Raw genomic sequence first — 22,911 nt, 5'->3', positions numbered from 1 at the left:
ACTGTCATTGAAGGTCAGCAGAGACAATGGTTTCACCTCAGTTTGTCTCAAAAACGAATAGCTGCATTTTAACAAACTTGCCACAGAGGAAGATAAAAAGCCAAGGAAGCACAGATTTTGGCAAATTGGCAGATTAACAATGCTGTTTTTTTAAAGAGTCTGCAAACAATGCATTGAGCTACATGATCAAATTAGTAAAGAATAAGGAAGAGGAAGTCTTGACTAGGTAGTATACTACTCTGGTCAGACTACATGTTTTATCATGTTCTAACAATGCACAAAATTTGATGGCAGTGCATAAAAAAATTCACCCAAGACTAACTCCTGGTAGCAGGGACTTGGGTTGTGAACAGTATCAAACATTTCAGCTCAGGAAGTAGGTAAATGAGAGGTTCACCCCAATGAGGCTGACAACACAGTGGAGTGAAAAAGATAAATCTAGAAGAAATTACATTGAGAAAGTGGGACAAGGAATCACAACTTCAATGCCATATAAGACAAATATAGGTTCTAGGGGAGAGATAATGGGAACTGCAGATGCTGGAGAATTCCAAGATAATAAAATGTGAGGCTGGATGAACACAGCAGGCCAAGCAGCATCTCAGGAGCACAAAAGCTGACGTTTCGGGCCTCGACCCTTCATCAGAGAGGGGGATGGGGTGAGGGAACTGGAATAAATAGGAAGAGAGGGGGAGGCGGACCGAAGATGGAGAGAAAAGAAGTTAGGTGGAGAGAGTATAGGTGGGGAGGTAGGGAGGGGATAGGTCAGTCCAGGGAAGACGGACAGGTCAAGGAGGTGGGATGAGGTAAGTAGGTAGATGGGGGTGCAGCTTGGAGTGGGAGGAAGGGATGGGTGAGAGGAAGAACCGGTTAGGGAGGCAGAGACAGGTTGGACTGGTTTTGGGATGCAGTGGGTGGGGGGGGGAAGGGCTGGGCTCGTTGTGTGGTGCAGTGGGGGGAGGGGACAAACTGGGCTGGTTTAGGGATGCAGTTGGGGAAGGGGAGATTTTGAAACTGGTGAAGTCCACATTGATACCATATGGCTGCAGGGTTCCCAGGCGGAATATGAGTTGCTGTTCCTGCAACCTTCGGGTGGCATCGTTGTGGCACTGCAGGAGGCCCATGATGGACATGTCATCTAAAGAATGGGAGGGGGAGTGGAAATGGTTTGCGACTGGGAGGTGCAGTTGTTTGTTGCGAACTGAGCGGAGGTGTTCTGCAAAGCGGTCTCCAAGCCTCCGCTTGGTTTCCCCAATGTAGAGGAAGCCACACTGGGTACAGTGGATGCAGTATACCACATTGGCAGATGTGCAGGTGAACCTCTGCTTAATGTGGAATGTCATCTTGGGGCCTGGGATAGGGGTGAGGGAGGAGATGTGGGGGCAAGTGTAGCATTTCCTGCGGTTGCAGGGGAAGGTGCCGGGTGTGGTGGGGTTAGAGGGCAGTGTGGAGCGAACAAGGGAGTCACGGAGAGAGTGGTCTCTCCGGAAAGCAGACAGGGGTGGGGATGGAAAAATGTCTTGGGTGGTGGGGTCGGATTGTAAATGGCGGAAGTGTCGGAGGATGATGCGTTGTATCCGGAGGTTGGTGGGGTGGTGTGTGAGAATGAGGGGGATCCTCTTTGGGCGGTTGTGGCGGGGGCGGGGTGTGAGGGATGTGTTGCGGGAAATACGGGAGACGCGGTCAAGGGCGTTCTCGATCACTGTGGGGGGAAAGTTGCGGTCCTTGAAGAACTTGGACATCTGGGATGTGCGGGAGTGGAATGTCTTGTCGTGGGAGCAGATGCGGCGGAGGCGGAGGAATTGGGAATGGAATTTTTGCAGGAGGATGGGTGGGAGGAGGTGTATTCTAGGTAGCTGTGGGAGTCGGTGGGCTTGAAATGGACATCAGTTACAAGCTGGTTGCCTGAGATGGAGACTGAGAGGTCCAGGAAGGTGAGGGATGTGCTGGAGATGGCCCAGGTGAACTGAAGGTTGGGGTGGAAGGTGTTGGTGAAGTGGATGAACTGTTCGAGCTCCTCTGTATCTGCGCCGCCTCTTGCTCTCCAGAGGAGCTCGAACAGTTCATCCACTTCACCAACACCTTCCACCCCAACCTTCAGTTCACCTGGGCCATCTCCAGCACATCCCTCACCTTCCTGGACCTCTCAGTCTCCATCTCAGGCAACCAGCTTGTAACTGATGTCCATTTCAAGCCCACCGACTCCCACAGCTACCTAGAATACACCTCCTCCCACCCATCCTCCTGCAAAAATTCCATCCCCTATTCCCAATTCCTCCGCCTCCGCCGCATGTGCTCCCACGATAAGACATTCCACTCCCGCACATCCCAGATGTCCAAGTTCTTCAAGGACTGCAACTTTCCGCCCACAGTGATCGAGAACGCCCTTGACCGCGTCTCCCGTATTTCCCGCAACACATCCCTCACACCCCACCCCCGCCACAACCGCCCAAAGAGGATCCCCCTCGTTCTCACACACCACCCTACCAACCTCCGGATACAACGCATCATCCTCCGACACTTCCACCATTTACAATCCGACCCCACCACCCAAGACATTTTTCCATCCCCACCCCTGTCTGCTTTCCGGAGAGACCACTCTCTCCGTGACTCCCTTGTTCGCTCCACACTGCCCTCTAACCCCACCACACCCGGCACCTTCCCCTGCAACCGCAGGAAATGCTACACTTGCCCCCACACCTCCTCCCTCACCCCTATCCCAGGCCCCAAGATGACATTCCACATTAAGCAGAGGTTCACCTGCACATCTGCCAATGTGGTATACTGCATCCACTGTACCCGGTGTGCCTTCCTCTACATTGGGGAAACCAAGCGGAGGCTTGGGGACCGCTTTGCAGAACACCTCCGCTCAGTTCGCAACAAACAACTGCACCTCCCAGTCGCAAACCTTTTCCACTCCCCCTCCCATTCTCTTGATGACATGTCCATCATGGGCCTCCTGCACTGCCACAATGGTGCCACCCGAAGGTTGCAGGAACAGCAACTCATATTCCGCCTGGGAACCCTGCAGCCATATGGTATCAATGTGGACTTCACCAGTTTCAAAATCTCCCCTTCCCCCACTGCATCCCTAAACCAGCCCAGTTCATCCCCTCCCCCCACTGCACCACACAACCAGCCCAGCTCTTCCCCCCCACCCACTGCATCCCAAAACCAGTCCAACCTGTCTCTGCCTCCCTAACCGGTTCTTCCTCTCACCCATCCCTTCCTCCCACCCCAAGCCGCACCCCCAGCTACCTACTAACCTCATCCCACCTCCTTGACCTGTCCGTCTTCCCTGGACTGACCTATCCCCTCCCTACCTCCCCACCTACACTCTCTCCACCTATCTTCTTTACTCTCCATCTTCGGTCCGCCTCCCCCTCTCTCCCTATTTATTCCAGTTCCCTCCCCCCATCCCCCTCTCTGATGAAGGGTCTAGGCCCGAAACGTCAGCTTTTGTGCTCCTGAGATGCTGCTTGGCCTGCTGTGTTCATCCAGCCTCACATTTTATTATCTTGGAGGCTTGGAGACCGCTTTGCAGAACACCTCCGCTCAGTTCGCAACAAACAACTGCACCTCCCAGTCGCAAACCATTTCCACTCCCCCTCCCATTCTTTAGATGACATGTCCATCATGGGCCTCCTGCAGTGCCACAATGACGCCACCCGAAGGTTGCAGGAACAGCAACTCATATTCCGCCTGGGAACCCTGCAGCCTAATGGTATCAATGTGGACTTCACCAGTTTCAAAATCTCCCCTTCCCCAACTGCATCCCTAAACCAGCCCAGTTCGTCTCCTCCCCCCACTGCACCACACAACCAGCCCAGCTCTTCCCTCCCACCCACTGCATCCCAAAACCAGTCCCACCTGTCTCTGCCTCCCTAACCGGTTCTTCCTCTCATCCATCCCTTCCTCCCACCCCAAGCCGCACCCCCATCTACCTACTAACCTCATCCCACCTCCTTGACCTGTCCGTCTTCCCTGGACTGACCTATCCCCTCCCTACCTCCCCACCTATACGCTCTCCACCTATCTTCTTTACTCTCCATCTTCGGTCCGCCTCCCCCTCTCTCCCTATTTATTCCCGTTCCGTCTCCCCATCCCCCTCTCTGATGAAGGGTCTAGGCCTGAAACGTCAGCTTTTGTGCTCCTGAGATGCTGCTTGACCTGCTGTGTTCATCCAGCCTCACATTTTATTATCTAGGTTCTAGGGGAATCAGTTTTGTTCAACTTGTTCTATGAAAATAATCCATCAGTTACTAATGGTTCTGTTAGATTCCTCTATTTACCCATTCAAGTATGTAGAGTATCTCATACATTTTCTTAAATGTCTTATCAATTTTCCACGTGATCTTCAACAATTTATAAATACTTCCCTCCAAGTTTCTCTGTTTTGCAGCCCACTCAAAATAGCGCCTCTTCATGTTACTTCTTCAAAGGGGCATCACTTCACATTTTCCTGCATTAAATAGCTTGTGTTGTACAGTGGAAAAGACAATGTTCCTTGCACAAAAAGTGATCCACATGGAATGGACACCTAGAACAGGTGATCAAGGTAAGAACTCTGGAATTATTTAAGAACCATCTGGATGTTGCAAGACTGAAATGTCAGGTCATTCTAAAGAAATGAGCTGAGGTGGAGTTATCTGATTGTCCTGAGCAAAGATTTATGATTAGCCTCATCAATATGTTGACTTCCAAATAGGTCAGGTCTCAGAAATGTATTTTGTGTAAATTTCTCCACATGTATTTTTGGTTCCCAATTGTCACTGATTGCAAAATAAATGCGGAGGCTTCGTTAACTTTGATGTTCCTAACAATGTTGACTATCATGTTCACTTCATTTGCAGGACGGGTTATACCATTCTTCATGCAAGATTTCAGTGGTCTAAATGGCTAACAGATTTTGTTTAAGCTAATTGTAAGACTTACGAAAGAATGCATTTGTTTCCAGATGCTAGCATTTATGCTGGTGATTTATCTATGTTACTTACATTGGCATCACTAATCCAACAAACAGATCAAATGGGTAAAACGAACAACTTGAAGAATAATACTGGCTTCAAGTGACATAAGTTAATTTTGTATCTAATGTATCCACACTGTACAGTGTATGCTTGTAGGCAAAAGCAACATTTTGTACAAACCTTTCACTACTCAGCAAGCTGTTATAAAAGCAATAAACTACTCTTCAAATTTAGGTAATAATCACAAACCATACTGACAATTTATAATTTTATCTAAAGCCTGTAAGTGTTATTCCCTGATAAACACATTCAGCTACCTTTTGTTGTTATTTTGCAGAAACTTTTCAATATGTTGTTTCAATGGTTAGTTCAATTAGATTTTGTAGTCAATCCAAAGTTCTACAGTACAGTAATGCCTGGCATATATTACTGCTGAAACACATGGGAATTCATACTTAAAGCTCAAGAACACAGTGTGCTGGCATCATTTGTTGCATTCTGAAACGGCATTGAAGGGTAATTTATGTTTTATCTAAACAAAGACAGCTTTAACCAACCATTAACCATGAAAAGGAATAAAGACTGCCAATGTTCAGTTTCTAAGAAGTGTTCTCATCAGGGAATGGAATAATTTATATAGGATATAAAATGTTAACTGATACTATTAGCACAGATAAAGCTGAGAGGCACTGATTTAAATCTGCCGACTTTCCTATTCAGATGAGTTCAGGTGACAACTGTTCAACAAGAAAATCACCATTACGACGCACCATTTTGACTACTTCACCTTAATTGCTACCAGCCCAGTTCGTCCCCTCCCCCCACTGCACCACACAACCAGCCCAGCTCTTCCCTTCCACCCACTGCATCCCAAAACCAGTCCAACCTGTCTCTGCCTCCATAACCTGTTCTTCCTCTCACCCATCCCTTCCTCCCACCCCAAGCCGCACCCCCATCTCCTACCTACTAACCTCATCCCACCTCCTTGACCTGTCTGTCTTCCCTGGACTGACCTATCCCCTCCCTACCTCCCCACCTACACCCTCTCCACCTATCTTCTTTCCTCTCCATCTTCGGTCCGCCTCCCCCTCTCTCCCTATTTATTCCAGAACCCTCACCCCATCCCCCTCTCTGATGAAGGGTCTAGGCCCGAAACGTCAGCTTTTGTGCTCCTGAGATGCTGCTTGGCCTGCTGTGTTCATCCAGCCTCACATTTTATTAATGAAAAATAGTATTCTTTTCAAACCATCCAGTGGTTACTATTTATATATTTAACCAAATCAGAGTGTTAGCAACTCAGCAGTCTTGTTAGGTGGTAGTTAGGCTGCAGCATGATGAGATGATATCTCAATGCGCTGAGGGTCTCAAAAAACGAGAGAAATTTTCTCTAACATTTCCAGGCGAGGAAGGCAGGCCCTAGCAATCGACAGGCAACGGATCCTTGTTCCATCAGTAGCACTTGACTGCAGGGTTACCATTAGCAGAAACAGAAAGCCTTGCTATGGATCATAGAGATATCATCAAGGAGCTCCCTCCACTGTTCTCTGTTGAAAGCCAACAGGAAGACTGTTTACCTAGCACTCTTCCCTTGTGGTTGTAATCCTTCCTGTTGTCAGTAAAATGCTGACAGGGGCAAAAAATGCCCCTTAATTATTTCACTTTGCAATTCGATGAATGCTCTAGAGGTTGCCACTGCTGGAAAATGGCATGGTGATGGGAGTACATAAGGCTTCTCTCCAAATGCATCAGCGAACCTGATGGAGGCTTAACAATCAACAATGATAGAATCATGGAATCCCTGCAGTATGGAAGCAGGCCTTTCAGCCCATGAGGTTCACACCGATCCTTCGAAGAGCAACTCACCCAGACCCACTCCCACATGGATGTAAGTTTGCTCGCTGAGCTGGAAGGTTCGTTTTTGAAAACGAACCTTCCAGCTCAGCGAGCAAACTTACATCCAGAACCTCAACCAGAGCTACAAATCTTCTCAAAACACGCTACCACTTCCATATCCTATCACCGTAACCCTCATTCCCCATGGCTAATCTACCTAGCCTGCATATCTCTGGACACTATGGGCAATTTAGCATGGGCAATCCACCTGATCTGTGTACCTCTGGATTGTGGGAGGAAACTGAAAATCCAAGCAGACACGGGGGAGAATGTGCAACTTCACACAGACAGTCACCTGAGGGACCTAGAATTGAACCCAGGTCACTGGCTTTGTGAGACAACAGTGCTAACCACAGAGCCACCATGCCACCCAAATGATCATCACCAGTACTCACACCAGCTTTCAATTCCAGACTTTACTGACTAAGTTTAAATTCCACCAGCTGCAATCATGGGAGTTAAACCCTTGTCCCCAAAGTATTAGCCTCGGCCTCTGGACAACGAATTCAGCAATATCCAACAAACCCAATAAAGTTTATTCCTCGTCAAAAAAAAAATCACTGGGCTAAAGTTAAAGAAAAAAACCTTTGCTGCTTCTGGATTTCCCGGTGTTCTTCAACCTCACCATCACCTTTTTATCAAATAAAAACCAAAGAAACTGTGGATACTGTAAATCAGGAACAAAAACAAAGTTGCTGGAAAAGCTCAGCAGGTCTGGCAGCATCTGTGGAGGAGAAAACAGAATTAATGTTTCGGGTCCAGTGACCCTTCCTCAGAACTCTGTTTTAACTCAGTTTTCTCCTCCACAGATGCTGCCAGATCTGCTGAGCTTTTCCAGCAACTTTGTTTTTGTTATCACCTTTTTATCCTTCAGCTGACTATGGATCTTGGACACCAACCCTCATTCAGCTTTGGAATATCACTTGCTACAGTGGTCTCTGAATTGATCGCCTATCTATTTCCTTTTATTTGTTATTACCTCATGGGACATGACAGTTGCTGAGAAGACCAACATATGTTGCTCATCCATAATTGCCCTTGTGTTGGTAAGCCACATTTCTGAACTGCTACCATTTATCTGGTACAGTTAAACCTGTAGAGCCGGTAGACAGGAAGATTTCAACCCAGCAACAGGAAAGGTAACGTCATTCGAGGTCAGGATAATGTGTGCCTTGAAGGGGAACTTCAGGTGTGCTAGTGTTCCCATGCATCTGCTGTCCTTAGCCTTCTAGGTGGAATAGGTATGGGAGTGAAAGGTGCTATCACACAGGAAAAAGACAATGTTGTCGAGGAGAATACTGAGATACAGGCTATTAGACTAAACAGGATTGAGGTTCATAAGGAGGAGGTGTTAGCAATTCCGGGAAGTGTGAAAATAGATTAGTCCTCTGGCCTGGATGGGATTTATCCTAGGATTCTCTGGGAAGCTAGGGAGGAGATTGCGGAGCCTTTGGCTTTGATCTTTGTGTCATCATTGTCTACAGGAATAATGTCAGAAGACTGCAGGATAGCAAATGTTGTCCCCTTGTTCAAGAAGGGGACCAGAGACAACCCTGGTAGTTATAGACCAGTGAGCCTTACTTCAGTTGTGGGTAAAGTGTTGGGAAGGATTATAACAGATAGGATTTATAATCATCTAGAAAGCAATAATTTGATTACGGATAGTCAACACAGTTTTGTGAAGGGTAGGTTGTGCCTCACAAACCTTATTGAGTTCTTTGAGAAGGTGGCCAAACAGGTAGATGAGGGTAAAGCGGTTGATGTGGAGTATATAGATTTCATTAAAGCATTTGATAAGGCTCCCCATGGTAGGCTATTGCAGAAAATATGGAGGCATGGGATAGAGGGTGATTTAGCAGTTTGGATCAGAAACTGGCTAGCTGTAAGAAGACAGAGGGTGGTGGTTGATGGGAAATGTTCATCCTGGAGTTCAGTTACTAGTGGTGTACCGCAAGGATCTGTTTTGGGGCCACTGCTGTTCATCATTTTTATAAATGATCTGGATGAGGGCGTAGAAGGATGGGTTAATAAATTTGTGGATGACACTAAAGTCGGTGGAGTTGTGGATAGTGCAGAAGAATGTTGCAGGTTACACAGGGACATAGATAAGTTGTAGAGATGGGCTGAGAGGTGGCAAATGGAATTTAATGCAGTAAAGTGTGAGGTGATTCACTTTGGAAGGAGTAACAGGAATAGAGAGTACTGGGCTAATGGTAAGATTCTTGGTAGTGTGGATGAGCAGAGAGATCTCGGTGTCCATGTGCACAGATCCCTGAAAGTTGCCATCCAGATTGATAGGGTTGTTAAGAAGGCGTACAGTGTGTTCGGTTTTATTGGTAGAGGAATTGAGTTTTGGAGCCATGAGGTCACGTTTCAGCTGTACAAAACTCTGGGACAACACTTGGAGTATTGCGTACAGTTCTGGTTACCGCATTATAGGAAGGATGTGGAAGCATTGGAAAGGGTTCAGAGGAGATTTACCAGGATGTTGCCTGGTATGGAGGGAAGGTCTTATGGGGAAAGGCTGAGGGACTTGAGGCTGTTTTCGCTATAGAGAAGAAGGTTAAGAGGTGACTTAATAGAGACATACAAGATGATCAGAGGATTAGATAGGGTGGACAGTGAGAGCCTTTTTCCTTGGAAGGTGATGGCTAGCATGATGGGACATAGCTTTAAATTAAGGGGTGATAGATATAGGACAGATGTCAGAGGTAGGTTCTTTACTCAGACAGTAGTAAGGGTGTGGAATGCCCTGCCTGCAACAGTAGTAGACTCACCAACTTTAAGGGCATTTAAATGGTCATTGATTACATTAATTAGATTAGATTCCCTAAAGTGTGGAAATAGGCCCTTCGGCCCAACAAGTCCACACCGCTCCTTGGAGCATCCCACCCAGACCCATCCCCCTAGAACCCACACACCCCTGAACACTACGGGCAATTTTAGCATGGCCGATCCACCTAGTCTGCACATCTTTGGACCATGGGAGGAAACCGGAGCACCCAGAGAAAGCCCACGCAGATACGGGGAGAATGTGCAAACTCCACACAGACAGTCGCCCGCGGCTGGAAACGAACCCAGGTCCCTGGCGCTGTGAGCTGACTGCTTTTGGATAAACATATGGATGATAATGGAATAGTGTAGGTTAGATGGGCTTCAGTTTGGTTTCACAGGTCATCGCAACATCGAGAGCCGAAGGGCCTGTACTTCGCTGTAATGTTCTACGTTCTATTAATGCTGCCTTGGTGAGTTTCTGCAAAGCATCTTGTAGATTGTATACACTGCTGTCACTGTGCATCAGTAGTGAAGGGAGGGCATGCTTAATATGTTGAACTGGATGCCAATCAATGGAGCTGCTTGGTCCGGAAGGAGTCAAATTCTTCCAGCGTTCTTGGACCTAGACTTATCCAGCCATGTACAGAATATTCCACCATACTTGCCACATGTGCCTTGCAAATGGTGGACAAGCTGAGGGGTTTCTGAAAGTGAATTAGTTACTGTAGAATTCCTAGGGACTGCTTCAGTTTGAAGAGTTGCGAATGGACTGAAACCTATGCAATCATCAGCGGAGATCCCTCACTTCTGATCTTCATAAAGGCTCTAGGCGAATAAGCTGAAGTTTACGATCAAGATTTTACAGAACCTAATTTTACAAAACCTTGTCAACATAACTCAGAGTGTCAGAATTTACTTGCTCATGAGATTTGTTTGCTGCTTTAGACCTGAGCTCCACTAATCTACTTATACTTTTGATCTTTTTAGCACTGAGGTAACTTCATTACTTTCCTCCTTCACTGTCCTGAATGAATTCTCAACATTGGTAATCTTAACATACATTTCAATTAGTCATTCTCTCTCCTTTGAATTCACTCTGGTCTAAAGTTTCTTAAATCACTCTCTCCATGTAAACTCCCCAATCTATACAGTAACAGTCATGCCCTTGGCCTCTGGATTGCTAATCCATTATAGTTAAGAGCATTTCTGTCACTCACAAGTACCTTTCACACACTAACCCCAATTTGTTTTGCGTCTATCCTTGGGAAACATTATCCGGAACTCACATACAATGACATGGTCAAAGACCAAACTATTAGTCTTTGTCCTCTATTTATCATACTTCTACAATTACTGATTTGCATAACTGGACTGTCACCTCCACTTTCAAAGTCCCAACAAAATAACTTCTCTCAAAATGGCTAAGCAACTCTCACTTCTGCTCACTTAACATAGGGAAGGAATAGGCCACTCAGCCTCTCAAGCCTGCTTTGCCATTCTAGATAATGGTCAATCGCAGAAATGCTGCAGTGCAGAAGGATATTCAGCCAATTATACCTGCACTAGCTATTAAATCGAGTGTCATTACCTACTGCCAATTACATGTTTTGCTTCTTCATAATATTTTCACAGAAATAATCGTCCAATAAGCTCTTGATTGTCTTAATTGAATCTGCCTCCACCATGTTTCCAGGCAGCGCATTCCATGCCAAGTGTGAAAAATATTTTTCTCACTTCGCATTCACTCTTTTTGCAAATCACTTTGCGTTTAATTTGATTGCTTGCTATCACATGTACCAAGATACAGTGAAACGTACTGTTTTGCGTGCTATCCAGGCAGATCGTACAATACAAAGGGAATCAGGGTAGCAGGACAGAGTACAGAAAACAGTGATATGGCTGCAGAGAAGGTACAGAGAAAGAGATCAACATGAACATTTGAGAGGTCCGTTCAAAAGTCTGATAAGAATGGGGAAGAAGCTGCTCTTGAATCTGTTAATGCGTGTATTCAAATGTTTGTATCCTTTGCCTGACAGAAAAGGGTGGAATAAAGTATAACTGGGGTGGAAGGGGTCTTTGTTTATGTTGGTTGCTTTCCCAAGGCAGCAGGGAGTATAGATGGAGTAAATGGCTGAAAGCTGGTTTGTCTGATGGACTGGGCTGTGCTCCTGATCCTATGCAGTTCCACGTGGTCTGGCAAAAGGCAGTTATCGTACCACGCTGTGATGCATCCAGATAAGATGCTTTCAATGCATCTCTAAAAATTGGTAAAAGTCTTTGTGGACATGCTGAATTTCCTTAGCCTCCTGAGGAAATCGAGACATTGCTGTGCTTTCTTGACCGTTGTGTGAGGTGGGCCACTACAGATTGTTGGTAATAGGCACTCCCAGAAATTTGACTGTCTTGACCATCTCAACCTCAGCGTTACTGTCTACATCAGTGATGTGCCCTCCTCTTCAGTTCCTGAAGTCAATAGCCAGTTCCTTCCTTTTGCTGATGTTGATGGAGAGATTGTTGTTTTTAGACATGCCGCTAAGCACTCCATCTCTTTCCTGTATTCTGCCTCAGTGTCATTTGCGATCCAATGTTGAACTGTGGTATCTGTCATCTGCAAACTTGTAAGTGGAGTTGAGGGTGGAATTTGGCTACACAGCCATGAGTACATAAGGAGTATAGCAGGGGGTTGAGTATGCAGCCTTGCAGGGCATCAGTGTTGAGGATTATGGTGGAGATGTTGTCATCTACTCTTATCGATTGCAGTCCATGGGTCAGAAAGTTAAGGATCCAGTTCCAGAGTGGGGAGACGAGATGAGACCTAGGTCTTGGAGTTTAAGGATGAGTTTGTTTGGAATTATGCCATTGAAGGTGGAGCTGTAGTCAATATGTAGGAGCCTGACGTAGACATCCTCCTTATCCAAATGTTCCAGGGATGAATGTATGGTTATGGGGGATGGAGAATGCTGTGGAACTATGGCATCAGTAGGCAAATTGAAAAGGATCAAGGCAATCTGGTAGGCTGGAGCTGATGTAAGCCATGAATAACCTCTTGACGCATTTCATAATTATGGAGGTCACAGCCACCAGGCATTGATCATTAAGGAGCATTGCACCATTTTTCTTTGGCACCGGGGTGATGGTGGTCTTCTTGAAGCAAAAAGAGACTTCAGACTGCAGTAAGAGGTGGTTAAAGATGTCTGTGAATACTCCCACCAGCCGGTCCACACAGAATCTGAGTGCATGGCCAGGGGCTCCATCCTGATCAGTCACTTTCTGTGGGTTCTTTCTCAGGATGGCCGACCTAAAGTCTGTGGCAGTGACCATGGGTACAGGTACGCCTGAGGCTGATGGGACAGGAGACATAATTTCACTGACCTTCTGTTCAAAGTGAGCACAGAATGCATCGAGTTCATCGAGTAGGGACATATTAAAAACTGAAAGAACTGTGGATGCTGTAAATCAAGAACAAATAAAAAGTTGCTGGTAAAGCTCAGCAGGTCTGGCAGCATGAGTGAAGGAAAAAACAGAGTTAAAGTTTCGGACCCGGTGACCCTTCCTCAGAGTAGGGATGTATTGCTGCCGGCAATTCTGTTGGATTTTGCTTTGTAGCCCCCATTATGAACACGATGGGTGTCCATGTGGTTAGACTGGCTGTCAAGCTTAATTTGATGTTGCTTTTTGGTGAATTTAATGGCCTTACAAAGGTTGTACCTGTATTTCCTGTCTAGGTCAGAGTCACCCAACATGAACGCCTTGGATCTGAGCTTCAATCAGGAGCAGATCTCCCTGTTCATCTATGTTTCCAGTTGGGGCACATTCAAATTAACTTCTTCGGCACATAGACTTTTGCACGCTTACTAATGAAGCCTTTCACAGTTCTGGAATCCTCATTTGGGTTGGCCGTTGGAATATGGACCAGTCCGCCAACCCTAAGCAGTCCCGTAGAACCCCTTCCGCTGCCTCAGAACAACACTGCTCTACTCCCTGTACTGGGTGCTCACGCTTCAACTTGTGCTTGTACAGCGAAAGCAGAAACACAGCGTTGTGATCAGATTTTCCAAAATGTGGATGGGGAATGGAGCAAGGTATCTTTGCTGGTTGAATCTGTGCCATCTGTTTCTTCATCCTTTTATAAGCAGGAACAGATTTTCCCCATTACTCTATTAGGCCAACTCATGATTTTGAAAACCCTCTAGCAGATTTCCTCTCAGCCTTCTCCATTCTAGGGAGAATAGTTCCATATTCTTCAATCTATCCTTATAACTGTAATTTCTCATCCTGAGGACAATACTTTGTAAATAACTTCTGCACTCTCTCCAATGTGTTCACATCCTCCTCTAATATGGCACCCAGAACCATTCACAACACTCCAGCTGCGGTCAAACAAGTGTCAAATACAAGTTGAACATAACGTGTATGATCTTGTACTCAATGCCTCTACAGTACTGTGCTTTATTTGTTGCTCTCTCAACCTGTCCTGTTACCTTTGGTGATCTGTGCACATACACATCCAAGTTCCTCTGCTCTTGCATTCCCTTTAAAAGTGCACCTACATTTTATATTCTTAATCAATGTTCTTCCTAAATGTATTACCTTACATTTCTCTGCATTGAACTCCATCTGTCACCTATCTAGTCACTCTGCCAATTTGGCTCTGTCCTTTTAAGTTCTACATTGTCACCTTCAGAATTTACAATTCTTCTAAATTTCACATCATCTGCAAACTTTGAAAATGTCTCCTGTACATTAAGGTGCAGATCATTAATTTATATTAGGAAAAGTAAGGGCCCCGATACCAACACCTAAGGAACCGCACTGCAACTCTTCAATCAGCCAGAAAAATATCCATTGATTGTTGTCTCTGTGTCCTACCATTCAGCCAAGTTAAAGGGCTGCTGGCCCTTATCCTCACAAATTTTTTTACGTGGCATTGTACCAACTGCCTTCTGAAAGTTTATGTACACTCTATCAATAGCGTTACCCCCGTCGAAGCTTGTTCCATCTTCAAAAATCAGAAGCAAGGGAGAGGAACACAACCTTCTCTTTACAAATCCATGCAGATTGCTAGCTCTAGATTTAGCCCAATGCCATTTTTCTGTGCTATCCTTATATCACTTGATGTCAATAGTATCTAATGATCTATCAATTTCTGTCTTGTACATACTCAATCAGTGATCTTCTACAGCCCTCTAGCCTAGAGGATTCTCCAGATTCACCACGTCCTGAGTGAAGATGTACCTCCACATATTCGTTGTGAATGGCTTAACCCTTGTCTGACACTGTGCCTCTAATTCTGGGCTCCACAGCCAGAGGAATTATCTTGCCTCCATCTATCCTCTCCATTGCTTTAATAATGTTTTGAGTTAATGATATCACCTCTCATTTCCTAAGGTGGGTGAGTCCAAATCTAGAAGATATAGATTTAAAATGAGAGGGGAATGATTTAAGGAGGACCTGAGGGTAACTTTTCATGCAAAGAGTGGTGAGTGTAACGAACGAGCTGCCAGAGGAAGTGGCGCAGGTGTTCACAATTACAACATTCAAAAGGCATTTGGATGGGTATGTGAATAGGAAGGCTTTAGAGGGATATGGGCCAAATGCCGCCAAATGGGACCAGGTCAGACTGGGATGTCTGGCTGGTGCAGATGAGTTGTACCAAAGGGTCTGTTTTCAGGTTGGATGACTCTAAGAGTCTATAATACAGATCCTATCTCTTCTCTTGAGATGGCAATACCTCTATCCCAGGAATTAATCAGGTGAACTTCTGCTGTGCTACTTATATGGAAAGTGTATCCTTCCTCAGATGAGTTGACCAAGACTTCGAACTGTATTTCAGATGCAATTTCTCTAAGGCTCTGTACAATTGAAGCAAGACTTCTTTATGATAAAGGCCAATAAGATTTATCTTCCTATTTACCTGTATGTCACACAACTCTCAGAAAACAATTCACCTATCTCCATCCTGAAAGGGTGACCTTTAATTTTAAAACAGTGTCTTGCAATACTGGACTTAACCGCAATTGGAAACACCTCTGTCATGTCCACCTTGTCAAGACCTTTAAGGATCGTATATACTTCAATCAAGTAATCCCTCACTCTTCTAGGCTCTACTGAAATGAGCCCAGCATGTCTTCAGAAGACAACACACCCTTTCCAGGTCTCAGTCTCATAACAACTGCAATTTTTACATTGTGTCCCATTGGCTCGTCAACTGTTGTCTGGCTACTGCCCGAATAGTGTGCGAGAATTCCACAACTCTTCTAAAATGTGTACAACACATGATACAAATATCATTGCAAGCTCCCACTAGTAGTCTCTTCAATTTTAACAGTAAAGCTTGCAGGAAGTCCATATCCTTTGTAACTAAATGCAAATAATGCAAGTTCTCGTAATCCGCAGAGTAATAGCTTGCTAGGGTCCGCACACTATGTTCTGGATACAGAGATCCCTAAAGAAGGAAGCAAATGTAATGGGTTTGAAGGCAGAACAACCTGGAATACAGTGCCAGGGTGAGGGCCTTGCCAAGTAACACCTGCGGGACACAATATATCAATGAAGCTGTCTCACTGGTTTAACATCAGTCACTGCCACAACTCCTCCTCCTCAGCGATGAAACAGACCAAAAGCACATAACTTTCTTTATGACAATTATCTGAGAAATGACTGCATGACAACTCATTCTTTCCTTACATTAAGGTTTCTTTGGACATCAAAATGCTCCTTATTTGCCTCTTCTCCGACATTTCCTAGGTAATTTTGAGAGATATTTTGAATACTCTTCTCCCTTCTTTCATAGGAAAGCCAAGCACAGAAAGATTTGTTTTTAGGAGAGGACTCATGTTTGATCACCTGGTCTCACAATTCCTGCAATGCTACACTAGCAGGCACCTAAGGTGCACCCAAACGTAGACAGATACCTGTCAAAACATTTAAATGAAATGGTACCACCAGATTGTTCTGTCCCTTCACACTCCCAGTGTAGTCAAAACCAAAGTTTAATGGAGACCACCCTGCTGCATTTACACTGGTGCAATGGGATCAAGGAATTTTAGATCCACTGCGTTCTTATTTCCTTGTGTAAGCTCAGATTGCTTGCACAAGCCAGCAAAGAAGTCAGCAACGTTCTACTAAGACCATTCTCAAGGGTTCATCAACTAGAAGTGAAGCTATGAGCTGCATTGTTTTCCTCGTGCTCTCTCAAATCTGCCCATAAATAAAAAATACATGAATTCCACAGGACCAACAGTATAATATAAAACAGAGGCATCTTCTGTGAAGCTTTGCAACATACAGGAGGGCAACACAAACACTGACTGTCAGAGCAAACACAGACAGGACAAACAGCAATTTTTCATCGTACTATGATACAGCAGAATTACACCTCAAATACGAAGCTGAAATATTCACAGCCACATCATAGTTAAAAAAAAACACATGGCTGGCGACTCCCAGAAAACTAGCTTCATAAAGACGTCTATCATGAATCATGCCATACGTCTATTCTATTAACAGTGTTTGCAGGATACATTTACATTTTCAATAAATTTTATTTTTGAATTGCGAGGCAGAAAACATGCCTGAGGCAACCAGCTTCATTAAGGAGACACGAGCGTCTCATAAAAATAGAGGTTCAATTACGTTTGACGGAGACACATCCAAGTGACTGAAGTTACCACTTGTGTGTGGTGGAATTGAGGTCTCTTACACTTTGCATTTTGGCTCATACTAATTATAGTCTTAGCAAACAGAAATATTCACATTATTCATGAGCTACAAAGAGATAGGACTGGAATATGTGTTACGGAGGCAGCGGCAGGAAAAGGTGGTTTAAATAAATGGCCAAAATTCAATTATTTTGTACCTAATGACATATCTTCAAAACAAAATATAGCTAGGAGATATAAACATGTCACTGACTATATGTCAGAAAGTAAGAATTTGCCCAACTGCACGGCTCCTAATTTCTATTGTGTCTCTGGGTAGCTTTTCCAAGGGCAGGTTCTCATAGGAACTGATTACCTGCTCCAATTACCTACACCTAAGTACCAGGCAACGCGCACACAGCCACCTTCATGACACATCCCGCTTTTGTCCCAAACTAGATGGGTCTGTCAGTTCTGACTTAACTGTTCTGCAATAGGAAGGTCATACGTTCCACACTTGCTCTTCTTAAGTCCCAACATAGAATTTGACCCATTGTCAAGATAAGCATACTAGCAGCAAAATCAAGTCCATTGATCAAGTCTACTCCATCCATCAAATCATTGATTCAGCACGTCATGTTTATTCTGATACATCATTAGCACCAGTCACCCATTTAATATCCCATGGAGAGGTCTAGCAAAGTTTATCTCTGCTTAAAATGAAGTCAAACAACATTCCAGGCTATCTGAATAAAAATCAAATGCCTGAAACCAAGGCAGGCCAATTATCCTAACCTGAGATAACAAGGTGTAGAGCTGGATGAACACAGCAGGCCAAGCAGCATCAGAGGAGCAGGAAGGCTGACGTTTCAGTTCGAGACCCTTCTTCAGAAGAAGGGTCCTACTATCTCTGTCTGTAACCTGATTTACACCTACATATTTTTAAAATTATTTGGAATATCTGATTTCACTTCCGACATTGGTGATCCAGAACAAATTGTTTCCCCAAGGTATTTCCCACCATTTTATCGTCTCTGTTTACTTATCTGTGCAATTTTGTGTTCAAATGAGAAGGAAATTAAATACTTCAGTTTAAAGGACAATCTATGCAGAGGTACTCTGTTGGAAAGAACATTTCTCCAGTCTCAAGTCTTCCTGAGATTTATTGTCCTTTGCCTGAAGTTTCCAGATGGCACTTAATATGCAGGGCAATTAACCTGTATGCATGGCATTCTCACTACAGACCATAAAATATAAGTAAGGAAACAATTTTACAATTCTGCCTACAGCACCAGATTAATAGAGATAAGGAAGTCCATTTGGCACATCTTCAGACTCTTCCCTCCCATTGGAATGCAGCACCTAACATGGTAACTGCCCAACAACTTTCCTGTCAGAGATTGATTGGTGAAAAACAAACAGATGCCCTGCTTTCATACCTCAAATTCTTTCACTTTTTCCATTGTAATCAGCTGCCGCGATGTATGGGTTGTGAGAGACTGTTCACAGTTACTAATAAGTTTCAGGCAAGGATGCTGGGGGATAACATCTTCAGAGTAGCTGAGAGAAGAAAAAGGAGACAAATTAATGAAATTGTACTGAAAGGAATAGCTGCTTGATATATCATTGAATTGTTACAGCACATAAAATCACTCAGCCCATCGGCTCTATATCAGCTCTCCAAATGAGCATTTTACCTGGTGTCATTCTCCTGCCTTCTCCCAATAATACTGCATGTTGTTGCTTTTCAACTAACTATCCTTTGTGGGTGCCGCAATTGAACTTGCTTCCAGCACGCTGTAAGACAGGGCATTCCAGACCCTAACCATTCACTGCTTGAAGAATCTTTTGCACGCATCACATTTGATTCTTTTATAAGTACTTTAAATCTGCACCCTTTTGTTTTCAATGGGAATGGTAACATGTTCTCTAGTTACTCTATCCGGCCCTCTCATAATTTTAAATACTTCAGTCAAAATTGCTTTCAGCATTTTCTTCTCCAAAGAGAACAGTCCTACCTCTACAAGGTATCTTCATGACTGAATTTCCTTATCCCTGTAACCATTCTCGTAAACCTCAGTGGCACTCTCTCCAATGGCTTCACACCTTTCCTAAAGTGTAGTGCCCAGCATTGGATGCTGATACATTTGTACAGTTAGACAGCATACTCAGAAGTCCAGAAGAGAAAGCAGATTTTAAAATTCTACATTTATTCCTTTTACGACATATAAGGTGTCTTGTAAACAGCAAAAATTGCATACAATCAATAATACGAAACAAACTGAGTGAACAAAGAAAAATATAACTAATAACAGACACTTTTTGGAGGATGGAGAATTTGCTGCATGTAATTTGTTACAGTTGACAATTCCTAATACACATTTTGTGGGACCTTTATGAAAAATTATCTTTGTAATTTTAATCCATTTTCTATCAGAAACATTGATGCCATGACTGTGGGACAATAAATCCATAGAGGCACAGATCATAAACCCTCTTCACTACATGACTATTTGTTTTAATACATTTCTGAGAGCATTTACAAAATAATGCAAAAATAAATAATGATCTGTCACATAGCCTTATTGCTAGGCTGGGGGTGGAGGAAGGGGAGAAACATCTGCATTTCTCCATACCTGACCACTATCTTGTGACTATTGCTGGAAAACTGATAGCTGGTGCAAACACAATCGGGCTTCCTACAATCTCAAGAGTATCTAATTATCAGCCAACATGCACATTTGAAGAATGGTCACTTGAACAAGAATGGCTGATGCCTGTGAACCTACAGCCAGAAAAGAAATGAAATGTACAGAAGGGATATCCTATATGGGATACTGGAGTGGTGTTGCAAGGAAAATTTTGATTGTTCTATATAAATACACAAATTCTATTCAAGCCATGGGGAATCTGTTAATATTAAAAGATGTAACAAATAAATACGATGTTTTCTAGTTGAGGATATTCTAAATCTCCAAACAAATTTCATATGGACCACGATCCTTCAACGGTTTTGAATTTGGTATTCCTTTAAAGTGTTTTTTCTTTTCATTTTTAGTCACAGTAAGCTGGAATAACCCAATTTAAAGAAAACTCTTTCGCAATTTGTGTTCATTCTGGGAAGGTACTGTCTAATTTATTTTGCTTCAGTATTTCCTTTCAACCACTTGTGTGTGATTATGCAGTCAGATTCAATCCTACCATTCTACTGCACCCAAGTGGTAATGAAATGTGAAGTTTATCTTTGTTTGCCTTTTAGAGCATTTGCTTAAAATGTTGATGGAAGTAAACAGAAACAGTGATCAAATATTCGTCTCCACCATAACCATAAAATGTCTAGGCTGTGTTAGTTGTGTAGTTGAAAATGTAGAACCAAATCAGTCAGGCCAAAAAAGGAATTGAATATAAAACTCTGCTAAATGAACAAGATGTGATATTTCACAAACTCAAAAACCTTTTCTAGGAATGCTAAACCATTTGAAAATAAAATTTTGGAAATGTTTAATAAATCACAAGCATGTTTAGAGCCATCAATTTGATGTTATAACTTGGCTGGATAAATATTTTTGGGGTGAAAAAACTGATCTGAAAAAGGCTGTTTGAATATCAGAAAAGTCAGAAAGCCAGTGATCACTATGTTACCTCTCCAGTCACTGTCACTACGCTACATTGTCTGGTCCTTTGCCACACACTAAAACAGTGCTGAGGGGAGGCAAATTTTCTTTTTAATTTCACCCAATAAAGTGCATTACATCACCTGGTATGGAGCTGTATTAATGACATCTGAGAATTTTGTCAAATAACATAGTCTGTCATCCTTAAAAGAGAACATCACGGAAGTCAGAACAAATAAAAAGGAAGGCTAAATGAGAGTCTCTGCCATGTTAAAATATCTATACGCATCTTTGTAGAGCAAGTACCATTTGGATTTGCACAATACAATCCCCAATAACCAAGACAGAAAATTATTGCAATGCTATGACTGATGAGATAAATTTCTCTGTGCTACAATAAAGGAGCTGATTAGCTATGACAAACAGAATACACATGACTTCTGAAAGTATAAAACATGTTCTCATTTTTATGCCACAATCTCCTGTATGCATTATCTGGAGAGAAGTCAAATGTATAATATTTATAAATTAGTTTATGACTTTAGTACTAACAACACACAGAGGGCATACTCGCCGTCTAGACCTCTGTCAAGAACATAGAGAAGATAAAACTGAATCTTCCTAACCTGCATCAGTCCACACAGACAGCACTAGAAAGATCTGTAGCACATGATATAATATAAGCTATGAACATATTTTCATAAATTTATATGGATGGCAGTTTTACAACGCCATTTAGTATTTTCTGACTTGACTGAATTCTTGATTTGTAGCATCCCCTGCTGGAAATATTTAACATGTACACATATTTTAAGAAATGAACTGATAAGTTCAATGCAATTATTCTCCTTGCTCCTTGAAGCCCACTCAGCGCAGACAAGACAAAACTGGAAATCTACATACTAGCTTAAGCATAAAATTTGTACACCGTATTCCCACGTAAAATTGCAAGAAACACAGAAATTGCAAGAGATACATTAAAAAAATGTCAAAGATTTGCTGAAGCTTATATATATATATACCTCTTATACATAGAAACACCAAGTACAAACAAAAAGGTAGCAGAGAACAATTACACAGCATGATTTTATGCACTGCACAATGTGGTGTGCTGTCTTGGGCACTTCATGGGGAAAGAAAATTAGAGCCCTGGACAAAAATGCAACATTGAGAAGAGGATGAGAGGATATATTTAGAATAAAACATCCACAAAATGTTCACTGAAAGCAAAATACTGCAGGTCCTTGAAGGTTGAAATAAGATCAAAACAAGGATGGAAAAGCTCCGCAGGTCAGATAATATCTATGGTAAGTTTTATCCACTGGAGCAGGTTAACATGACAGAGAAAGTAAAAACATGATATGGCGAGGATATGTAGTCCAATATTATTTCCACTACTTAATGAATCAGGGCAAAAACATATTTAGAAGTCGTACTTTCAGAAATATAGTTCTATAATCAATAAGCTTTCCCACTTTTTCACTACATACAGCAAAATCTGTAAAAGCTGTATGAGCAGCAGGACAGTGAATGGATAACACAGAACTAGTTAGCAACCGGAGCAAGATTTTAAAAAAAGACTCAAGGGGCCTATTTTGACCTTTGGGCAGCCAAACATACAGGCTCCCTAGATCAAGGCCTCAAAATCAAGCTGTAACGATGAAGGCAAATTGCAGTGGAGTGCAGCTGGGCCTCTTCAGTTCGATCACCTCAACATACACAGCACCACACAGGGCTTGAACGAGTTCAGACATTAAATGGCAATCTGGGTATTATTTACATCATAGGATGTGCAATTTCCATATTGACACAGGTCTGTCCCCAAAACAGCTGACCGTTTTCAATGGTCTGAACTGGATCCCTTTCACAATGTAGGATGCATTGATGTGCGCTTAAAGAGATCGATAGATCACCAATGCCATTTTGAGTCCTGTACAGTTAGCACAAAGTGACGAGAATCTAACACAGCTCCAATTTATTTTGGCTTAGTTGAAGTGAAGTGAGCTCTAACACAGTCTT

At 43.3% G+C, this 22,911-nt stretch overlaps 1 protein-coding gene across 2 annotated transcripts in view; it reads right to left on the bottom strand.

The window, feature by feature from the left end:
- The window catches only part of trmt11 (tRNA methyltransferase 11 homolog), a 94,548-nt gene that overhangs the window by 28,255 nt on the left and 43,382 nt on the right, over positions 1–22,911 (bottom strand). For both annotated transcript variants that reach the window (XM_059645389.1, XM_048531900.1), the window contains exon 12: positions 18,718–18,838. In XM_059645389.1, coding sequence (XP_059501372.1) covers positions 18,718–18,838 — 121 coding nt within the window. The remainder of the gene's footprint in view (positions 1–18,717; positions 18,839–22,911) is intronic.

The sequence above is a fragment of the Stegostoma tigrinum genome, chromosome 4, assembly GCF_030684315.1.
Source record: "Stegostoma tigrinum isolate sSteTig4 chromosome 4, sSteTig4.hap1, whole genome shotgun sequence".
NCBI lineage: Eukaryota > Metazoa > Chordata > Chondrichthyes > Orectolobiformes > Stegostomatidae > Stegostoma > Stegostoma tigrinum.
This window is presented reverse-complemented; position numbering and strand designations above follow the sequence as displayed.